Source organism: Anopheles moucheti, chromosome 2 (assembly GCF_943734755.1).
Source record: "Anopheles moucheti chromosome 2, idAnoMoucSN_F20_07, whole genome shotgun sequence".
In the NCBI taxonomy this organism is placed as follows: domain Eukaryota; kingdom Metazoa; phylum Arthropoda; class Insecta; order Diptera; family Culicidae; genus Anopheles; species Anopheles moucheti.
This window is the reverse complement of record NC_069140.1, coordinates 516,751-540,183: the sequence shown is the minus strand read 5'-3', so window position 1 is coordinate 540,183 and position 23,433 is coordinate 516,751. Positions and strand designations below refer to the sequence as shown.

The window sequence follows — 23,433 nt, the reverse complement described above, 5'->3', positions numbered from 1 at the left end:
CTGTAACTTTTATTCCCCAAACGTCAGCCGGCAGTTGTCGGAGTTTTTCCGCACTTGATCCCCCGGTTGGTGCAAGGCATGGCCTACTGCGTGCCATGGATACCATGGAGTACCGCGATGAAGATATCACATCAGTACGGTCTGTACAGATACCGAGAACTGGTACAGCTGGAAAAACTTTTTCACCCCCACACGCACGCACACTCACAGAATCACACAGAAACCAGTGTTGGAAAAATGGAAAACAAAATAAAACCCAACCCAACAGCAACGCACCGCCACCGTGCGCCATTTGCCATTTCGGATGCTGTCGTGGCAAAATGTGGAAATTTATTCATCAATAATGCGTTAAAAATGGACACTTAAATTGAATAAAACTGTTCCCTAACGGGGACTTTAGCCCAGCACGGTCGTCCTGCGGTCCAGCGCGCAAGCCGCCGCCCTCGGTTACGATTGTTCTCACTCACCCTACTAGCACTTGGTGGACCCGCCAAGTAGTCAGTTTTTAATCACTGCTTTGAATAATTTAAAGGTTTATGGTATTCCCGACCCGGATGCCGGGAGATTCCCATGCCCGGTATCTGCACACAAATCCCTGTTTTTCCACCGGTTTTTCCGGATCTCAGATGTTTCGCTTCTTGGGCAATTGGTTGGTCCCTTTGGATTTGTGAATTCACCCCGGCATGGTCCTTCTTTGGTGGTGGGTAGGTGTGGGTTTTTGGGAGAAAACCTCCCTTTCTCTCCCCACCGAAAGTTGATGGCGTGAAATAGCGTCTCCGCATCGGCTGATAACACCCTAAACCGTACTCCACCATGCGGCAGCACCTGGGACACCATGTCAGCATCCGGATGAGGCCACGCTCCGCAGCGGAAGAAGGCTTACGCTCATTACGAAAAGCTGACGCCAGCAGCACACGGTATCCTTTTCCTCCCTACGACCCCCACACAACCCCTGCAACCCTTCCAGACAGGAGGTACAATTAGCTTACGTGGTACGATAGGGAAATACGGAGCGTTTGTTAGTTGCTACTGGTGCTGCTGGTTTCAAAATTAGAAACACTTCTTCAATCCGGTTGACAGGCGTGTTGGTGGTGTTGGCCACCACCTTCCCAAACCTTTCGCGGGCCCCTCGGGAATCGTTTGAAAAAAGGGGTGCTGCTAAAATGCTGGGCTCTCCGGCGGAAAACGAAGTCACTCGCTGCTTATTAACTTTACAACCATAATCCTAAAACAATTCTACCAATGCCTTGCGAGTAGGCGTGAAGGGAACGCTTGTGGGAAAATCGAGGATGGATGGTATAAAAGGAAGGGCTCGCCGAATGACGCAAAATTGATGTATAATCAGAGCTCACAGCAGCTCGATTACGCTTGAGCGAACGAAGCCCAACCATTTAGAGAGCGTGCGATGCGGAAAAGCCACTGGAAAAACACTTCCGGAACAGAGCAAACCATTCGCACCCAAGGATGCTTAGACATTGAAGGATCTCTCGAAAGCGTACCGAACAAAGCAACACACAGAGGCAAACAGACAAGTAGAAAACAAAACACACACAGTAGGCGTGAATGCGTATCTCATCTGTGGGATCTTTCCCTAATGCAGTATGCGAGATATGGTGGCGTGCGGTGTTGGTTTGGTGAAAGTTGACATTGACGAGAGCTCGTCATGTTTTCTGCTGGTCCTTTCCTTTCGTTTCGACAGACACAGGGTCGTGCGGTTTGCCGAAGGATACGTGAATTGAAATCTGCAACCATCGGTTTCCTCGCACGGATAGCGATAATCATCATGCGAGGGACCGAGGGAAGGCCCCAAGAAGTGCCACTTGAATTCTGCGGTGGACATCTTCGCTTGTCCTTCGAGATGCGAAAGAATCTCATTCTGGTTGAGCATGAGTGCTACAATTTCTGCTGTTGCTTTTCTTTCCTTTCACCCCTCAAAGTGCGGTTCTGCTGTTAGTGTTACGCGTCTAATCCATACAAGCGGACCGACACGAAACGGTACAACACACACCACAACACCCCACGGGCATCTGTCCTTTGTGAGTTTTGCGCACTGGGAAAGGGGAGGTTTTGTGTTGCAATTTTACGACCGATTCCGGAACCGAAAATTGTCGTCAATTGATGCAGATAATCTACACCATCATCAGCATAAAATAAATTTTATATCGACACAAAGACGCGCGCACCAGCGTGATCTTGTTCGTTCGACCTCGCGTCGTCAGCTAATAAGAGCACAGAGCTCCAGCCAACCAATAATAATACCATAAAAAACACTAACTTCTGGAGTCTCCTTAGGACAGACGGCACACGGTGGTAGAAAGTGCACGGGCAACCGATCCCAGGATGCTATGATTTTCGCACCCAAACCCGGTTGTTTGACTTCCGTTTGTTGTTGGGTGCGCAAATTTCTGTCCGACTGTTGCTTTTGCGATCGATCGAATGTTTGTGCTGCCAGTTTGATTGTTTGTTTTGATGTTTTTCGAGATGGCCCCGAGCCCCGGCCCCGTACCGGCGTATACGCCGGGTACGCGTGAGCTTACGGTGCGCTACGTGAGTTGATAGTTTATTTTATTTTTCTTCCCTTGTACACACGATTATCCCGAATGAATTGTTGTTTGACGCGCGTCCGGGCGTGTCCGGACCAAAACTGGGAGGGGAAAAACAGACGCTGGGAAACTGGGTGGTGGTGTTCCTTTTTTCCTGCCCGTTAAGAACCATGGGAAAATTATGGCCGATAGTGCTGCCGAGGCCAACGGCTCGAGTGGCAGCGAGGTAGCGTTTAAAAGGCAGTTTCTGATAAAATTATGCGACATTTGATACCGCAGCGTAAAAAGGATTTAAGGGCAGTGTATGTGTATGTAGCGAAAGAACAAAAACACTGCATTGAATGTGCACTTTAATTGCGATCTTCATTGCTTGCTGTAGAAGGGTACTGTTGACTGTTACTTGAAGCGTACACATGTCGATTTGAGTCAGACACTTTCAACCATTTCGGGACTTCAAAGCTTCGTTGTGTTTTACTTTTTATAGAAGCTCTAGAGAATAGATAACGTAATTCTCATGTATTATTAATGACAATACTGTTAGAAATGCGTGGAAAATGCACCAAAGGGTGTCTAGAATTAACTTAGATGTACCGCAATCTCAACCAACTTCGATCTTGTTACTCCACAAGAACTTCGCAATTGTTACAAAAGTTATTCAAATAACTTTCAATGGAATCAAAATTATATTATTATAAGAAACAGAGTTCGCTTTGTGCGATCATTTTGAATTGGTTCTATCTAAGTTAAACAAACCGATTGGTTTTCTAAAGAACATTAAGCATGAACAGCATTAGCATTATTAGCAGCGTACTGACAAACTCTCAATTACTTATCATGTTGAAATTTTTCCGTACTTATTTTCTTACATTACTCACTCTTGTATAAGTTTTTTTTTTCTTTTGTATTATGCAAAATTAGCAAGTGAGATAACTATTCATTAAAAATATTCACTTACCTTTTTTGAGATTCTGCGTGATAATTCCTTTCGTCACAACAGTTCTCTGAAATATTGGAAAATAATTTTCATAAGTAAGTCGTTAAATCGGTTAGTGTCGTTGCAATAAGTTGATAAACTTATGTTATATTGATAAGCGTTCTTCGGCGGATAATTAATAACAATAATACTAAAATAAACTCGCTCAGGATGCAGCCGTATCGTTGGAAACGAGTAAAAAACAGTGTCCTTTTCTGACTCTTCAACAAGGAACACTTTAAACACGCATCGTTAAAGCATGTTCAACAATATCGATTGCATCTCGAGCGGGACAGTTAACAGCGGCGTACGAATGGCCGGATGGCACACGGCTATTACAACAAAACACCAAACCTGCCTATCATTTTCTCAACGCGAGGATTTCGTGCGTTATCCAGCTACTTATCCACTACGGTGACCTCTCCGGCGCGCGCCACCCTCTGCATCGGTCAGCAAGTCACACCAGTCAGTCAGCCTCGGTCTCTTGACTATAATACTTCATTTGTCACCTGTCAACTTGTCAACGAAATCGATGGATCAATATCGATTTTTTCGAGCCTTTCGAGTCCGTCCACCCTTGTGTTGCTGAGTGACCGGTAAGGATCCACGGATCCAGAGACACGGGGCTTTCGTCCTTCCGGTGACCGTTTTGCACCGCACACTCACACACACGCTGATGTGCGCAACTTATTCTGGTTAATAATCTGATTTTCGAAAATGTTTCTTTTTTGCGGTTCTCTTTTTTGCCATCGATTTGATGCACCCCATGGCTACGAATGGGCAGATTTCTTCCAAAAATATGACTCCCGGCGCAAGAGTTCCAGGGGAGCAGTTTGTGGGGAGTCGAGAAGTGATGCATACATGATGGATCCTTGCATTTGTTTTATTATGCTCCATTGTGTGTTTCTCTTTTCCTCACCCGCTCTGTTTCGCTTTCGTGCCATTTCATCGCCTCAGCTCTAGCGCACAACATTTATCAATATTTCATCCGCGATCCGAAACCGGAACGCCGTCGAAAGGCACGTCAAAGTTCGATTTTGGATGAAATTTTTGTGAAGCCTACGGTCGAACGTTGCATATCCGAAAGAGGGCACACCTGACCTCGGGGGCCATACGCGGGTTCGTTTTTTTCGCCGCGGTTTCCACTACCTTGTTATGTTATTCCGCTTTTTTAATGTGTTCTGCTTGCATGGGAGATTTCAGTTTAGCGATTTGCATTCAGTTGCAGTTTTTGTGCGACTTCATTTCTGACAACCTTTCAAACTTTGTCCGACGGGCCCGATCTCTTGCATCGTGATGATCTGGCTTCACTGACGACCTACTTTAACCTACCCATACGAACAGCTACACACATTTGGACAACCGACCGAAACCGTCCAGTTCCGTCCTGTCGCGGGTCCTTTCGGTTCATTAATTTAGTGGAAATTTATGAAGTGTTTGGCGCGCTAGTTGATCGATTTTTTGTTTGGGCGTTTTTTTTCCCCCACTCGCCGTTCAGGACTCAGCTTGTGTGCGTGTGCATGTTTTGGCGTTTTGTTTGTCCTACATCTGGTGTGGTGCTTTTGGTTTTTGCCACAACTTCATTCGACTTCAATTTATCTAGTGCGCAACGCCGGTAATAGAGTCGCTCTGCCGCGTTGTTGTCTTTTGCGCTTATGGGTGTTTTGGCGCGAATCATTGACCGGCGGTTCGGCGGTTCGATATGGAAATGAAAGCATAAATGGTCAATAAAAAAAACCCCCCACACACACTTGCACACCGGCAGACAGACAGACAGACAGAGAGCCCAATTTGTTTTCGGGGGCTCGCAGGCCGAGCTAGTACCGAGATTTTCCTGAACAGCGAGACAGCAGCAAAACAGTGTTGAAACACGGCGACTGCAGACACAGCAGCATTGTTAAAGAGGCTCACGGGTGAGGTGAATCGATAAAAGGTACGACGGATGGAGGAGGTCGTGACGATGTGAAGGCACTTTAATAGGAATAAACGGCGAAAAATGTGTTTCCTTTTTGCGATTGTAATTGGGCTCATATTTTTTATTCGTAGGAGCGAGGAAAAATCGATACGAACGGTTGGTTGGACCGCGACGCGCTAAGTTTTGAAGTAGTGAATGATCTGGTGATGCTTCGGGGTTTCGGGGTAGCTTTAAGAATTGGCTGGAATTGGTGTGAAACACCGGGCATAACATCACAAAATTACAGCGATAACACTGAACTACCGCTTGAAGCTGTGTGTTGAATAAAATAAGCTGCAACTTACTGTTTCATAACGCCTTCGAGCACTATGTGTTTACAAATAAAAAGATTGTAGATAGCTTAGGATTTGGATTATTACGTTTCAGCACAAAATTTTCATTTATTTCGAATAATTATTATTAGTTGTTTATTTCAAATTCATACAAAAGGTTTTTAAATGATAAAGTTGGTCACTCCGTCACTTAGTTGCAATTCTGTGTTTTTTTCTGAATATAGACGAACAATACTAAGTTACTGGATTATTTTACTAATGTTAAGACACTTCATTAAAACTTTTAAAAATTATTAATGCTCAATTTAGCACATTTACACTTATTTGAAGTGAAGCTCTTGAGAGTAGAACCTATTAGATAAGTTTATGAAATTAGTTTACTAATCTTTCTAAACTCTACATACATATTTTTGAAACCAGGTTCAGGATTTATATTCAAATTGAAAAACAAACAGAAAAACTGAAAAGCTTTATAACTATTTTCAATTTATTTTGCATAGATTATGGTCAAAAAATACATTGTTATTGTCAAATTTCCACCTTTTAACCTAAGGATTAAACGGTTCGAATTATGGTATCCAACTGTGATACTAATATTAAGAGCAGAAAATCGTTCAAATTAGAAATTACTGTTAATTCTAGCAAAAAGCAGTATATAATTCTTGACAAGCATTGAAACCCTCACTTTAAAGCATATTCTAGCGTTCTAGCGTCACAAAAGCAAAACAATTCACACACACACACACACGTACGTGGACATTTTTCACAAACAATGACTGTCGAAAAAGTGCCACAACCACAAAACAGCGCCGAGCGTTACCTTTTCTTCCAGCTAGCCAGCCCGCTAGAAATCATGCTAGAAATTTCACCGACGGCCCAATTTAAACTTCTCGCCGCGTTTAATATTTCTTATCCGAAGACACGGCCAAAACGCTGCTCTGTAATGTTCCCATTCGATGCCTGCCAAAAAGCATGCCCAATAAACTAACGCTTCCGCCACGTTACAGGGCTACGGGCAATTATGGGAAAGTTTTCCGCCACGAATTCTGCATAGATGCTCGGTACGTCCGTGCGTCATGGAACCGATTTTCATCCCAATTCCGGCGTTTTTGCGTGTGTTTGAAACAGAAACACGTCAATGGTGGAAAAACAACACCTGCACCGGAGCAGTGAATATGAGAAGTGAGCTATATTTGTTGTGCCACATATATATATGTTTTTCGAAGGTGGTACGAGTTGTTGGAACGCCTTTATGCCAAAAAGACGCGTAGTGGAGGCACTTAGTTTGTGCGGAGGTCCCCGGCTGGTTAGTCGGGGTAACAAGAAAGCATAGAGCTAGAATATTGGAAACCGTGTCGCTGTTTTGCTGTTGTTTGCCATCATTTATGTTTATCGTCGCCCGGTTTCGTGGGGGTGACTGCCCCGTTTCGCACCCCGAGCCCCCGATTCCCCCGAATATCCCGGAACTCGCTCAAGTTCGCGGCCAATTTGGCAGAAGTTAGTTGGCTGCCGGTGGTGGTTCGATAAATTCGGTGCGACGGTGGCCCCGTGTTCGGAAGTGAAGCTTATTTGATTGTTTGGTTGGGACCATGTGCCCCCCCTCCCGAAATGCCATTCTGATTGGAGTTTCTTTTGGTTTTACCATTCTGCCTGTTTAACCGTACTCCCGCGTACGTACGTACTTCTAGCACAAAACTGGCTTTTTCATGCGTCATAAACAACAACAAACGGTCGGGTTCTTGGGTTTTTGAAATTCGTATTCCGGCTGTGCTATGATTAAAACTTGCCATTTTAGCACCAACATGACGCGTTCTGTAATTTTCTGCGCGCGTGTAATGAATGTCACATACGTAGACGCGACTACGGAGACCGTGCAGCTTACCCTGATAAGACGCACGATGGTTGAGATTTGTTCCGAAAACCCCGCGTTTGCAATGTGTCTTAAATTATCCACCATATAGCCCCCCGGATTTGTCATAAGCGGAGAACGACGGCAACCGAGCATTCGGCCGCCTAACATTGAAGGGAAAGCACCATTAAACATATTGGCGCCATTAATCGTAATTCATTACTATGGCACACTGGGCGTTTTTGTGATCTTTTCGTTGCTTTATCTTGCGGCTTTAGCTGCGCTCTGGTACGCATTTTCTGACAGACAGGTTTTTTGGGGTGAAATAGTGTAACAAAACCAGAAAGAACGCACGAACGAATCCAATTCCCCGTTGCTGATATGGTGACGTACGTAACGAGGCGAAAAAAGACCAAATTCTAGCAGGGTGGTGGTTAGAAAAATGTTTCAATATTTAGCAGAATATTAAAGCGCATTCCTTTGGACTTCCGTGGCATTCCTTCACACCGGCATAAATACGGGCAACTTTTGGGCTGGCTCTTGTCCGAAATGTAACAACATTCCGATTAACTCGTACACGCTATCTCTAATGCATGTGTGAAGGTCGATCATCATCTTCAGCGACGGCATTCTGAGTTGGCTGGATGGTCTGGCGCGCGCCAGACATTCACCAGTTCGGAATGATACACAGCTATATGTATGCACGGCCGGGCCATATGGGTACAGAGGATGCTCACGGGACAATGAATGCTGCGCTAGTGCACGGATTCGGAACACAAATGAGTTCCGCCAACTTCAGCATGTGTGGAGTACACTAAGACCCCGAGCCCCGGTCGTCCGGTTACGGTGTGAAGGAATTGCAAGGTAAACACCAGAATCATCCTGCGTTTTGGTCGAGGCTATCGTCACAATGGACGAGGGCACAGGACAAGGCGCAACAAGACAGCATATATTACAATCTGGAGTACAACATAGTGACGCACGACGACGTCGACGCCGCCCGGTGACATCTGCTATCTCGCTCGTGCATATGGTGTCCATGTTTTGTTTCACGATAATGTTTGTAGAACTCCCCAGTATATGTGGCCAAGTGCGTACGCTTGTGTGTGTGTGTGTGTGTGTGTGTGTTTGTGTTTGTGTACATATTTTCTCTTCCCTTCACACTCTGCTCTAATGTTTATGGATTGTTAGTAGCATTACTCTTGTTGTTATTGTTTTGTGATGTTGCACAGCATGGCGAGCCTTTTCCCCGGTGTTTCGTCCCCGTGTTTCATGCCCTTCACACCACACCACTACACAGGCACAGGGGGTCGAACGAAACGGACGGTCTGTTGCGTGCTCCTCCGGTAACAAATTTTCATTTGTCGTGCGCTATCATTAGATTTAAATAATTTTGACATCGTACATCACTTTCGGTGCACGGCGGCGGTGCGAATATCATCACCATCGCAACCGTGCGCTGCGCCTGCTTGGTGGTGGTGGCATTTCAGGTGGGATTATTATGGGACCACATAATATGACGACAGCAACACCATGATCGGTCGTCGTGCGATATCCTGAGTCATCTCGACTTGTCGGGAGTTTTCCTTCTAGCACAGGAATTATATGTGTGCCCCGTTACCACAGGAGGGAGATGCAAAAAGTGCCATTGCACCCGCCCGGTGGTGACCGTGAAGCAATTATTTTTATTATTACAACTTCTTGCACTCGCTCGCTCTATTAAATGCTGCTGCTGTTGATGGTGATGCTGGGGATAATAATAATGATGCTGCGTTGGAAGAATGGAATGTTTTATAATTTCTTTTCCTTCAGCGAGTACGGTGAGATAAGCGAGATTGGAATGGGGAAAAGATTAAGAAACTGTTGCAGTATAGAAAAAGCCGAACTACCACCGTTTTCTCAACATTTTCCGAACCTTTCGTGAGCTCCAAACTATTAGGGAAAAAGATTTTGTGTTATTTCCACTTTTTCTTGCCTTATTTCCCTGTATGCTGATACTGCATTCTCGTTACGTTTTGGGTTTATTCATTCATCCTAACCCCCGGCCAACGAGACAGAAAAGAAAATTAGAAGGAGTTTCCTTACCCGGGGCCCGTAGCGCAGGGCACGCGAAATTGGTTTTCCTTTTTTTTTTGCTTGCACCAGCGCCTTCTATTGCTTCTTTAGTTTGAAAAGCCATCGTTAACGGGTTTTCGTTCGCTGACGATGATTCCCGCCGGGGAGGGAACGAGTTCTTCGCTGGAGGAGGTTTTGAAGCAAAAAGTGGAAAGAAATTGGAAAATAAAGAACAGAAACGCAAAGACCAGTGCCACCGAGTGCGAAAGAGATGAGTTGTGTGAGTGTCAAAGTCGATGGTAAAGCAACAATGAGAAGAAAAATAAAGAAGTACACACAATCTCCACACAGCTCTCCCCAAGAACCCAGGAAAAGCCTTTGGAGCTTAAGGAACAGCAATCCAACGAAAATAAAAAAAAAAACACCGAGAAGGAAAGCGAACACTTGCCGACCCGCCGCACATCGCACTCACAGGCACCCACCCCCGCATTGTCCGTGGGGTTGTATGAAAAATTCACATTTGCGCAGCTCTTATTCTAATATTGCAGGATCTTTTTGGCCGCTTGCGTGCGTATCTCTCTCTCTCTCTCACTTTCGCCCTTCGAACAGACATTGCCTTCTCGTTCGCACGCGTCTTCATCTGCCTGCTAGCGTCGACTACTATTGCTTCGCGGATTTGAAGTGTATTAGGTCGCAGCGCGCACGTGTGTGTGTGCGCTGCTTTTCTTTTTGTTTTGATTTTTGTTGTTAACTTTTTTTTTGTTGAAGTCTCTCCAGGGCCGCCTTTGATGCCGCCTTTCAGATTCGTCCAACAAGAGTCAGAACGGTTCAGTGTGTATGTGTTTCTTTTATCCAATGTTTTGCGAACTCTTCAGCAGCGTTCTTTCCTTTTGGGGCCGAAACTGGGCACATTTTCTTGAAGCAGCCGGGATGGACGGACGGACAACAAGATGATGTCACGCCTGGCTGTGTATGAGTGGTTGCGACGCGACTCAGAGAACGCTCGTTTTCTCGTCTGCTCTGAACTGGATGTTGGAATTCGCGCGCACGTGTGTGTGCATGGGGGGTGAATATAGGGGATGAATACCCACCAATCTCCGGGCCATAACATCCTTCATTTCAATCAGCCATATAAATAATCCGTATACTGCCATCACTTTTCATAGGCCCGATGTGCGCGGGCAATAGGCGGAGCCATTTTTTCAAAACGATACCCCGCCCCCCTATGGCACAGCGTGTATATGCGATGAGGACGATGAAGATGGTGTGCGAACAGAAAGGGCAGAAGGTGAGAAACGTGCGTCGCAAGATAACGTCGACCGTCGTGTCTCTTTTTTGACGTTTGCGTTCACTCCACGGGGACAGGCGATGCGCGAAGAGAAAAAAGCGCGTTTTAACACACACACACATTAACCATTCCAAACACGCGGTCACGCATTCTACTCGTTTGCTCGTTTCATCGCAGCGTAAATGTGTTTCCGTCTCATCCGTTGCTAGCATCACCAACACCAACAACACCCGTCAGAACCTGATGAGAAGCGGGTGAGTTGCGGGTAAGGGTTGCTCACTCGGTGAGCTGCTTGAGTGAGAGCTTTTCACTTCCGAGCTGTCATCGTTGATCTCACTCGTCGGCTGATCCATGTTTTTCGCTGTTGGGCATTCGTTTTGCGTCCCTATATGTGTGTATGTGTGTGTGAGTGCGTGTGCAACCTGCCGGTGAAGAGGCGGGACCATAAATTTTCCTTCATCCTGCCGTCTCGCTCGCACGGTGCGCTGGATTGGGTGTCGGGCTCTCTCGCTCGGGCATTCCCGGCAATTTTCCGTTTGTTCACCCCCACCCGCCAAACATTATCCGCTGAGATGGAGCCGCCACGGACGGATGGACGGTGCGGAGATTCCATCCCAAGTATGGCCCAGCCCCCCACAATACAAAACCTTACAGTTGGTGGCAGAGGCTGGGCAGAGATAAATGTTGATTGACAGTGTATATTTGCCTTCGAACCGCGTACGACGTGTCCACGACCCGACGACGGGCGAGTTACCGAACCGTTTCGCACTGTGGCGCGCGAAAACATCAAGCACACCATATATTTTGTATTTATATATATCTATATATACACACGATTTTAAAATTTTTCGCAAAAGTGCGCACAAGTGAGCGCGAAGCCCCGCGTGACGACACTGGACCGGGTTGGTTTATTGTTCTGTTTGTTTGTTGCCCGCTTGCCTCCCTCGTTACCTCCCCCTACTCCACTTCCACTTCATCTTATTCCTTTCGAATCACGTTGGAGCACGCGTCTTTCAGATCTTTCAAAGGCCTACCCTCATTCTCCTGCCCCACCCTGTCCCGCGCAGCTTCCTTTCTTAGGAGGGAAAATATTCTATCCACCGTCACCACCGTTACCACCACTACCAGCATCGTCCACCGTCGTCCTTACTCGTCGTGTTCATTGCCGCGCGCGCAACACACAAGGTGAGCAAACGCACGGCTCACTTCATCTCACTGCGCTCATCTCGCTTCATCAGTCACTCGGTTCTGTGTGTGCCTCGTCACGCACACCATCGCAACTGCAAACCGACGACGACGACGACGACGACGAACGTCGGGCAAGCGAGCAACACGAGAAACGAGATTGTTGGTTGGGTCGTTTCGACGCGTCATTTATTATCATCATAGCCAGCACACACCACACCACACTAGGCAGCGCGCACACGGCAGCAAGCTCGCCCAGAGGCCCCCAGTGAGAGCGGAGAAAAGCAGCGTGCGTACGTGTGTGGTTTTTGTGTGATTTTTTTTGTCTTCTACTGCTCGTGGTTTGTTTCCGTCGTAATCTGGCGCAACCTCGCGCGCCTCGCGTTCTTCTCGTTTTGAGGGGCCATCCGTCCGTGGGGCTGACACTCCCCGCGCGCGCGTGTGTGAGTGATTGTTTTTTTTTTGGTTTTGGTTTTTCGGGGGCCACTTCGGAAAAACGGCCCAAAACACGGCCATCCAGCGGGCCAATCTCGACGAGCGCGAAACACCGAAAGTCCGACGACTTCGACGTGCAAAAAAGGTGAAAAAGTCAGCGTGCGCGTCTCGCTGGCGTGTTGGCCGACTGACCGGGAAAATATATTGCCGCCGCACGGTCGCGCTGGGCTATGGAAATTAATATCCTCTAATCGGGCGACATAAAAACAAAAACATCTCGCGAATCACCCAGCAACGCGGCAACAGCAGCAGCATCATCAGCAACAGCAGCAGACCGCAATAACAATAACATCGTGCACGGCAAAGAGGTTTTTTCTTACGTTTGTTTATTTCGGAGGCTGCAGTTTGCCCTCAAAAGTAACTCCGTTTCGAGTCTGTGGTGTAACGACCATTTATTAATTTCGCGATCTTTTCGGGATATTCCTTTAGTGCGTTTAGTTTGTTACCGGAGTTCTGTTTGCAATTTTGCACTAGAATCCTTTCGTGCTGTTTCGGTTTCGCGATCGGAGCGGTGTGAAGTTTTGTTTTGAGATTATTTTACGCCTTTTTGTTAGTCTGCCGGCTTCTGCGGTTGCATTTTCGTGAGTGTGTTGTGTGTACCGGAATGCCGCGTGTCGTTTGATTAGTAACAAGTGTCCTAGTACTAGATTTTCCTTATTAAAAGTCAGTGTTTTGTGTGTCGTTTTTTTCCTCTGTGTTTTAGTTTCGTTTTCCCGAATTGCATTCTGATCACCATCGCCATCATCATCATCGCTAGTGTGTTGGTTGTTCGGCATCCGAATTCAAATATAACCGGGTAACAAACAACGAAAATTCGCGTGCGTGCGTGCAATACCTTCGTGTGACATTCGTGTTAGGGAAAAGTGTGCGCATTTTCCGGCAAAAAGTTTGTTTTGTAATTTACGTGAAAACCTTTCACCGCAGTTCCCGCAACGCGGCCGGCCGACGGCAAAAACGGAGCCGAGATCGCCCGGCGTCGAACGGAGCAGGATGTGATTTCGGTTCGTGTGCAACCTAGCGGGATACATGTATCACCGTTTCCTACAACAGTATACGGCATTTTTGCAACCACCAAACCACCAAAAACAAAACGGAAAAGAATAATCACCAACAACTACTACTACTACTACTTGCAAGCATCGAAGAAGCTGGCTAAAGCGTTCGGGAATAGAGCAAATTGATACATTTTACTGCAAAACTATTGCTGGAGCAGCTACTACTTACTTTTGCTCCATCTACTATTATTACAAACGCACTGATACGGAGCGACAGAGTCGGCAACTGAATGCTTTCATCACGCCTAGGAGCACACAATCGCCCACGGTAACAAGAACAACAAAGCAAGCAAAACCCCCACTTTAAATACAGAAGGTATACGAATATATATTGTAACACAAAGCAGGGCCCGCGCGGACGTCTAAAACAAAACCAAGGTGTATACAACAGTTGGCCCGTGAGAGCGAATAGTTGGAAGGAACAAAAGCGTAGCTTTATTTTAAGCAAGAAGAAAAGTTTACCAAAAAACGACAACAACTCACAACCACCAGCCCCCGTGCTCTATGCTGACCACACCAACCGAAACATTATCGACCGTGTAGCGACATTGCGCAGCCCCCATAAAAACCCATAAAATACTCCGTGTTCCCGGCATTCCGGGGGAGAAAGAACCAGGACTTCTCCGTGGAAGTCGGGCGGCCGTAATGTCGATCATACGGTGATCGAGGTAACCGAAATCGAGCCGAAGGAGTAACGCGGAACAGCAAAGCCGAGTAAAACACACATGGGGATATGCCTCCGTAAGATGGCCGCGGTCTGATGTGAAAGTATACGAAACTGATGATAGATTTAGATGCGAGAAAGTACCTTTGGCTTGTAAGCGCATAGGGCAAAAAGGGAGTAAAGCACACACAAACACACACAGAGTGAAAGAGAGATATATATACAAATTATACATCTATACCCTTTATATATACACCGCAAAACCAAGCAACAGCCCGAAGCTGAAGCGAGCTTGATTTGCCCCCCAGAAAACAAAAACGCACCATTCTAATCGAGTGGAACCGTTTGTTAGCCGAATAAACATACACCAGCATACACTGACACGAAGAAACAGCGCAAGATCCTGAGGGGCAAAGGTGTGCTGCTGGCAAAAGGGGCCAGAGGTAGTGGCCGCTATCGCGCCAGATGATCGTGGTCGATCGCATCTGCATCGGAACGCATCTGTCGCAAACACAGGCCCCGAATCGGTCGTAGTAATGCATTCGTCCGGCAGTGATATCGGGCGGTGAGCGTGTGTGTGTGCACGCGCGCGTGTGTGTATGTTTGTGCGCCCCGGACGCACAGTTCCGACGGCAGCAGCAGTAGCAGGCCGTGAGATCCGTGTTCAAAAAAAGGGAAGTGATTCGCGCCCAACCGGCATGCATGGTGCCACAGTATAAAAGTGCGTTTATATATCGCGGTGCCTGCAGGGTGCGAAGAACCTGCCGCTCCCCCCTTCCCATGTATGGATGCGTGTATGTGTGAAAAGTGTATGTGTGCGGTGTAATTGTGTGTATACGAGATAAGAGGATCTTCCTGATAGAGAGAAAGAGAGTTAGAAGAAGAAGAATCGCGTAAATATCAGTTCACGGTACACCGAAGAGTTATAGTAGCCTGTGTTCCTTGCGTGTGCTGCTCAGAAAGAAACCACAGAACCGGCTTGTCCCGGCTTACCTACATACCTAGCGCAACGGCGCACAACATTCCGGCAACAACGACGACTACTTCAACGATCTGCACACATGGCACAGCCTAGGGTAAGTTGTTTTTTTTTCGGGGGACCAAATTCCATGCCTTTGGAGCAGAGTTGAAGCTAGAGCTCCGAACATACGAGGGTCTTTTAGGCGATCGCGTTCGCCACGTTCGTTCTCGATCCTCTCGAATCATCATATTAATTTCGACACATTTGTGAATAGGATTAGGTGGTGGTACTCGCCTTGTCTGGAGTTCCCCGCAAAGAACCCGCAACAACATGCGACAAAACGGTGTAGGATTTTGTTTTTTTTTTTTGGGCAACTCTGCGGACCCGCGGCAACACTGCAAAATGGGACAGGTCAGATCCGTCCAACGCGCCGTTCGAGAATTCTCAATTTAAATGCAAATTTTCCGTACCGCCATAATCTCTTTCGGCGGAACAGGGCTCTCCGGGCTGTGCGGGATGATGTTATAAGATGTATTTACACACATACACACTCGCGCAGCATACCTTTCTGCCGCCTTCTTTCTCCCTTCCGAGGGCCTTTGAGATTCCAAGAATTGGCCGTCCGGACAGGTAGTGTTTGGTGGTGTCCTTCTGCTCACGGTAAATAAACCTCCAATATCTCGGCAGAACGTGTGCGCTGAAACATCCACCGTGTGTGAGAGTTTGTGCCAATAATAAAAACCCTGATTATCAGTTGCGTGTCTGTGTGTGTGTGTGTGTGTGTGGGTATGTAAATGCCAGCGGGAGATGTTCATATTAGTTTGGGCAAGCAGCAGCGCGCCACGACCCTTGATTAACTGCGGGCACTGCCAGCAGGAGTTCGCCAGGGATGGGACGACTCCTGGCAAAAGAGCGATCCTCACTGCGATGGATGGCGATGTGACCGAAAGGTGTACCGGAATGAGGAATTTCGGTGATCTCCTCCATCACCACAGGTACAGTCCCGCTTCTTGTCGGCAAAGTTCTGACTTAATCCCGGCGAAAGAAGAAAGCATCGGTGAAAGGCAAAAACAAGTAAAACAACACAAACTTGATTGGATTTTCGAAAAGCCCCTCGAAATGGCAAATACCGGGGGCGTAGAAGAGCGCTGATGGTAATTTCTTGGAACGAACGTCTACCTGAGGTGCCGAGGGACAACGGGAACACCCGAAAGGATGCGTACATCAGGGGATGATCGTACGGTGATCGTAAACTGGTCGAAGGTCACATTTGTACCGTTTTCGAGCACAAACGCAAAGCTCGTTCTTTGCGGCAGCTTGGTGGGCGAATGGCGAAATGACACTCACTCATAACACCATAAACAACACAAATTAAAAGTCGAACCGAGAAGAGTAAATAGCACAAGCATCCCTGGGACAAGAAAAAGGGAAACGTATCCAAAAATTAACTCTTTATGATGGTGATTTTGGACTGATCGTAAACTTGTCATAAACACGCAGGACACACACATCCCGCTGTGGGCTCGCAAATCATCGTGTAAGGTGAATATGCAGTGCGGGACTTAAGCAAAAGCTACGTGTGTATGCCTTTTACGTTTTTTTTCCTGAGCCGCTGTCTGAAGATGCACAAAGCAGCGTACCAGTGGAACGCGTTGTTGTGCGATCCTTGTGAGATGAACTCTCGGAATGGTGCTCATGATGCGACGGATATCACATTCCACCTGAGAAATCCGCGGCGATTTTCTGAACGTACTGTTCGTGTTCACTTAGAACCGCTGAAATCCAACAACGGCCTAATAATGATTATTTCGTGACGGTTGGATTTGGTGGAGTTTCTTTTTGTATTAATCGCCGACATGTGCTCACGGCCCGAGCGGCCCGCAATCAAACTACCGCAGCAAACATGTCGTGTTGGATTGTAAAAATGATGAAACATGTAAAAGCGTTATACTGTATCATGCGGGATTGTATTACGAGTCACATGCATTGCGTTCTTTATGCTTCTCGGACAAACTTCTCCCCAATAAACAAGGCACTAAGTGTCCGACAGACGAGGCAGACCTTCCGTATCCCTTTCGATCGCCGTTTAATGCAACTTTATTTGCACACATTTTTATTGCATTGCCATCATCATCATCATCACCAAGTCGATATAAAATAGTGTTTTTTTGCAATACAATGATGATCGGTGCCTGATCGAAACTCTGATGTCTATTTCAATCATTCCGGTTGGTTGGCCAGTCGGAGTTGGAGGGCCGCTTGGGCTCCACGGTTTGTACCGCTCAACGACTTAACTACAACTGTGTGTATAGTTTTGCCCTAAACCGCCCTCTCCCACGTAATGTGCAACCGGCCGGAAAGCATTTTCTGTTCAAATAACTTCAATGCGCGGATTGTACGCACAGAACTGGTGATCAATTTGTGCCGTGTGTCCGATTGCCGTGCGCTGATGTTTTGCCGTGATCTCACAGATTCAATGCCGTGTCGTGCACTTTTTTCCTTGCTCTCTCTCTTTCTCTCTCGCTTTCTCTCGACTGGATGCGAATTAAACTCGAGAACCACCGGTTAACGGACGATGATGACGATGGCTTTTGAACGGGTAATTAAATGTCTAATAGGGAAATGCAATGCGAGCCGAGTGACACCGCGGACCGCGGGTGAAATTGAGAGATTGTCCTGCGTAACAAAAAGCAGCAAATGGAAATAAATCCCCTCACCGTTCTGCCGAACGCCCACTTAGGCACACCAAACGGCACACACAGCATTTGATTGCGCACCGTGATGAATTATTATTACGTTCTATATTTAGTGAGTGTGTCCGTTACGGAGGCGAACTGCGGGCAAATCCTTGACTCTTTTCCACCAGCCATCCATCCGTGGTTTTTAGTTGATGTTGTTATAATATCAAACTCCTCAACAGGATGTGTGATGTTTGCAGTTGTTTCAGTAATGGATTTCAGTAAGAATCCAAAAATTCGCTATCAATGTTTCTTTTGTTTTAAAATGTTGCGACGGGAACACTTTTCCCAAAGCTTCATCGTTTGCTGCGCCTTATGCGTCGGCAAATGTTCTCGCGCTCGGCAGTTGGCACGCACACCAAACCCACCACCAAGCGACGGGATGGGTTTTCGCTGGTTGGGTAATTCTTTTCACAGCCTCCTTAACTATCTCGTCTCGTTTTATGACAACATTTTCATAAAAACAAAATTCCCTCCACATACACTGATAGCAGCAGCAGCAGCAGCAGCAGCAGCAGTTGTTGCTTCCCTATTTGCTAAAACGCTGCTGCTAGTCTGATGGGTTGTTCTTTTTTTCTGTTGCTGTTGTTCCCGTGCTGCCCTACTCTCGATGCTGTATTTTCCCGATTACTAGTAACCGTCAACACGTATAAACGTTCTACGCGAGAAAAACGAAGATCGTAACCCGGTATTGGCCATGTGGAAATTTGCGTTCAAATAGCTTCGCGTTCTTTCTTTCCCTTCCGCGCCAAACTCCGAAAAGATTGTGTTTGCATAGCATGCATATTTGTGAAGCGTCAATTTTCTGACGTTGACTTATGCCACGGCTTAGAGCCGGTAATGATTATTATTCGCCGCCGTTTTTGCGTCTCCGTGCGGCAATTGGCAACAGATGGGCATGAATGATTTTTCCGAAGGGGGGTGGATTTTGGTGCGTACCAGCTAGCGCTGGGTGTTTATTAATATTTAACTAGTTATGAATGGCAATTGTGGCCAAAATGGGCACCGTTCTATGTCTGGAACACCTTCGGAAGTTAAAATGTGATGAAATGCATAGAAAAAAAACGGAATTCCCTGCCTGGAGAGGGAACACGTTGGAGGCTGCAAGTGTCGTATACATTTTAATCAACTTTAATACTGCAGCTGTGCGAGGCGATGCGTGCAAAGCATTGGGTTCGTTAGGAGAAGTGCAATTTTCTATCTATTTCGCATACGAAACCGCCATAAAAATGGTTATGAGACGATTTTGCGTCCCATGCAAGCGATCGCCGTTTAAATAATGCAATTCACCGCGTAACTGTTCACTTTCCAGCTGGTTAGGACGTGTGATGATAGGATTCTTGACGGGAGGCCCCTAACGCCTTTCAGCACATTCGCCGTATATTTCTATCGGGTTCCAAAGTGTTGTTGTCTTTCCATAAGCTAGCAGTGAAATAATGGCAAGTAAATGATTTTACTCCGTCTTAAATCTGATTGATTAAGTGTGAAATGTGCTGCCGAAATAAAACACCGGCCTGGCAGGCCCTTCAGGACGTGAATAATCAGCTACCATTACATGCGAGATCATGTGCCGGTTTGTTTGCAATCGATGAAAAATAGTGATGCTGAGTGTGCAATCTGCCTCTGCCCGGTACTCTCCAACATGTGATCATCCATGTTTAATGTGCTTGTGCGTGCGTGTGTGTGTGTGTGAGTGTATGTGTGTGTGTGTGTATACAGAGATTAGCAGTCGAAAGTGATATTATTCAAACCGAAGTTTATTATAAATCATTACACCGCGAAAGGTGATGCCAGAAATCCATCGGCAACACAGGCAGGCGCATCTGAAAAGTTAAAAACGTTTTCTACATTTCTGTTTACGCAAACATCGGAACACCTCACTATTGGTTTTCGGGCCGTTGGTGTACCAAACACCACAAACAAATTTTATGAAATACAGCTCCGTAACGCGAGCACGACGGACGCGAGTTCCTTTTTTCTGGCTCTCGCTCGGTCGAAAACATCAATCGGGATCGTGAAAGTTCTGGGTTTTGGAAAAACCAGACCACCACCAACACTCATTCGGCGCCATTAAAAGAAGTAAAAGCGATCGACCGATTCCCACCCTTCCCGACGCGATCGGGACTTTATCGAAGGTGTGTTTAGTTTTTCTCCAAAGAAAATCAACTTGCGCTAGCTGTAATCCCGTCCGGACAGCGGCGGCAGTTGAGGCCGTGGCGGTATTTTATTTTTGACTAATGATCGAGCGCGGGTGGAAAAGAAACCCACATACACATTGCGTGAGGGCCACTTCAAAACCTACTTACGGACATGCAGCAGCGGCAGAAGAAGAATCTGTGGTTCTCACCTGCCGAAGGGTGGTGCCCCTTCGCTCGGTATGATTATTACGCGCGTGATCGATTGTATACAATCCTTGACGAGATAAACATCATGAATATATAAATTATTATTTGTTTAATCTCCCCGACACCGGGGCCACCTCCCTCCCACCGACGGAGGCTGCATTGGAGAGACTCTCTGGGCGACTGGTCGACGTCCCACTTTATCCGTGTCGATCCGTGACGAGTGGAAAGATTAGTACGGAAAAAAGGTGAAAACACCCATTTGGGGGAAGGTTTTTCCGTGTTAGAAAATAAATTCCACGGGGAGCTTCCATTTTGCTTCCTATCCGCCGGTGCTGGTCGGGATAAAAATAGCCCGGTCGCCCATTCCCGGCGATCGATCGCAATATGGCACCCGGGAAACCGGGGTAGCGTTAATCATCGACCGATCGTCATCGTCGTGGCGGGAAAAAGGCCAAAAGATGGATATTTGTTGCATTGCATCATTCGTGGTGCCACCGTTGCCAACACTCGGCCACACAAAAACAGTACCTCAAACACAGCCGCAGTTCGTACGCGGCGCGGCGAGAAGATGATCGTACCAGACGGCACACAGTTGAAGATCGAAAACTCGGAGGCCCTGAAATTCAATTACTGCCTTCCGCCTCGTTTGCGCGAGGAATCATTTTTCCCTCGTCGCACATCTTGCCGCCCATACCTATCGCGGTGGAGCGATAATTCAAATGTTGCGGCCCGGCCACATCCACATGGTGGGAGGCGATCGGTGTCGAAGTACGGCAGCGACGGCTGTCGATGCTAAATAAATGCCGCCGTTTGTAATGGGGCCCGCACTTGGTGTGCCGGCCTGCGCGAAAGACCTTCTTAATCCGGAGCACATTTCTCATCGTCATCGTCATCCATCGGTCGCTTTTCCACCCGTTTGCCGACGGGCTGCGGGTGTTGCGGCGGATGATGCGGTGCGATACGGCCGAAATCCAGCCCTGCTCAACCCGATCCGAGAATCGTGCATTCTTTGGAGCACGCTTTGGCAAATGGTTCCACCCTCAGCACTTCGGCACTTTCGGGTGTGGAGCTACGCGGAACAGTACGCGGGTGCCATGGGATCTCCGTAACGCACGGATGCCATGCCGATGACGACGGTGATGATTTGTCTGTCGTTTTTCTGTTTGCTCTGTCTCTTGCTCATGCACGGCCGATGGTGATCGCACACTCGCGAGATCGCGCCTCGCATGGGTGCCGGCTGGAAATGGTTCGAAAACCCTTTCCGACACGGCGGCATTCCGACGCATCTGATGCAGACAAGTGTCGAAAGGCCGTCTCGCGAATGTGCCAGCTCACCGCAGCATCGCAGGACGGAAATGGTCAAACACGAGCATATTAACCGATTTGCAAAGGGTGTTGTTTTGCTAATCTGTTCCGAGGAAAAGTGATTCCATTCGAAGGCTAGTAGAATCCATTCATCGGCGAGAGACGACTGCAACTCCGCTTTCATAGAAACCAATCTTGGATGCTTAGTGAAAGCTAATGGAACACAGCATTAAAACGTTAAGAATTGCATCCTGAAGAAAATAAAAGGAACCAAAAAAACCAACCCGGCCATAAGAACATCCAATTCTTGAACGTCGACGGGGCTCTGAGCAGCAAAGAAACGAAAAGCGAAACTTACGAACAAAACACGATACACACAACAAAATACGTATAATTATGCGGTATAAAATGACAGTCGTAAAAGTTTATCGTTATTTGATGGTTGAAAAAGGGCGTTGATCGGAATGACAGGGTGTGATTCTAGCGCTTAAAAGTTCATTTCATTTGCCTCGGAGCGGAGGTTTTGTGTGAAGATGAAAAACGCAACAACAAAAAACACATGCGCGGGTATCTCCTTCCATCCCCCGGGCCAGCATGCAGTTACGAGGACGAAGCGAGCAATAAAATTATGAGCAAAGGCACGGAGCACCGACGAGACGCTTGTGGCCCGCTAAGCGGTCTAGGAAACGGACTGGAAAAATTAAATAATATGCAGTTTAGGAAATTATTATATTACTGTGAATGATCTTTCATTTCTTCTGGTGCTTTGGGCTGATCTTCGTGAGGAACGGACGCGTTCGAAACATTCACAGGCGAAAGCTGCACGAACCACGCTGCCGTTTCGTTATGTACGCTGGGGCGCAGGTCCAGGTTTGAGGCAATTGCAATAAAATTTCTTCCAAGGTCGTCCCACTGTCTAGTGGCTCTAACCCAACGATTTGTGGGTGGTTTAAAGATCGATTGTGAAGCAGTCATTTTGCGTCGTCAGTGTCATATTTCTAATAACTCTAAAACCAATCGATATCGCTCTTCAATTATCTCTCGTCCTTTGGCTTACATTGGCAGCTATCGAACCGGCAGATCTTTTCACACTCCCTGCTGCACCTGCACCGCCTATTTTGTCGGATGATTTGCACTTGCCATGGTCCCTCTAATGCATTGGCTGAATATTTGGACAACACTGGGAAGGGAGGCGAACGCATTCAATCGAACCGTTTTGCAATGCCCTGGTAGCAGGTTCCGATTCCCGCGAGCACCCATGCAAAAGGTCAACCCCCGGGTCTGGCAACCAAAACAAGAACCAGCGCCAGATCGCCTATCGCCAGCGGAATCGCGCACGGCGCGTAATGAATGCCCTGGTACACCCCGGCGGGACACCACGCCACTAAAAATGGCTAGCGTTCACACGAGCGCGCAGCAGGTTTTTGGTTAGCGATCGTTAAATCGCTGCCGCAGACCGTCTGTTACCGTCCGGGGGTACCCCCATGGTGTCCCAGATGCAGATACGGATGCCGGTGAGCAGGCGCAAAGGGTCACAGGAACAGGAAATAAATCTAGTGCCGACGACTGCACCAGTACCCCCGGTACCGGTATGACGTTCGGTATTCGGGAGAGTGTTGTTTTGTTCGGCCCCCTTTTTCGGATCGATCGAAATACCACCCACGGGCGCGCCGGGTCAGCGAGTTAAAAAGGCTTCCCGACGGTGCTACGGCCGGCTACTACCGGTATGA

At 47.3% G+C, this 23,433-nt stretch overlaps 2 protein-coding genes across 2 annotated transcripts in view; one reads left to right on the top strand and one right to left on the bottom strand.

Annotated features, from left to right (window-relative positions):
• Positions 1-23,433, bottom strand: part of LOC128309458 (uncharacterized) — a 195,683-nt gene that overhangs the window by 64,077 nt on the left and 108,173 nt on the right. The window contains exon 2 of the mRNA XM_053045858.1: positions 3,499-3,544. The gene's annotated coding sequence lies outside the window, so the exon portion shown is untranslated. The remainder of the gene's footprint in view (positions 1-3,498; positions 3,545-23,433) is intronic.
• The window catches only part of LOC128309459 (homeobox protein homothorax), a 169,862-nt gene continuing 158,144 nt past the window's right edge, over positions 11,716-23,433 (top strand). Inside the window, exons 1-2 of the mRNA XM_053045859.1 lie at positions 11,716-11,857; positions 13,339-15,430. Coding sequence (XP_052901819.1) covers positions 15,416-15,430 — 15 coding nt within the window. The 5' untranslated portion in view covers positions 11,716-11,857; positions 13,339-15,415. The remainder of the gene's footprint in view (positions 11,858-13,338; positions 15,431-23,433) is intronic.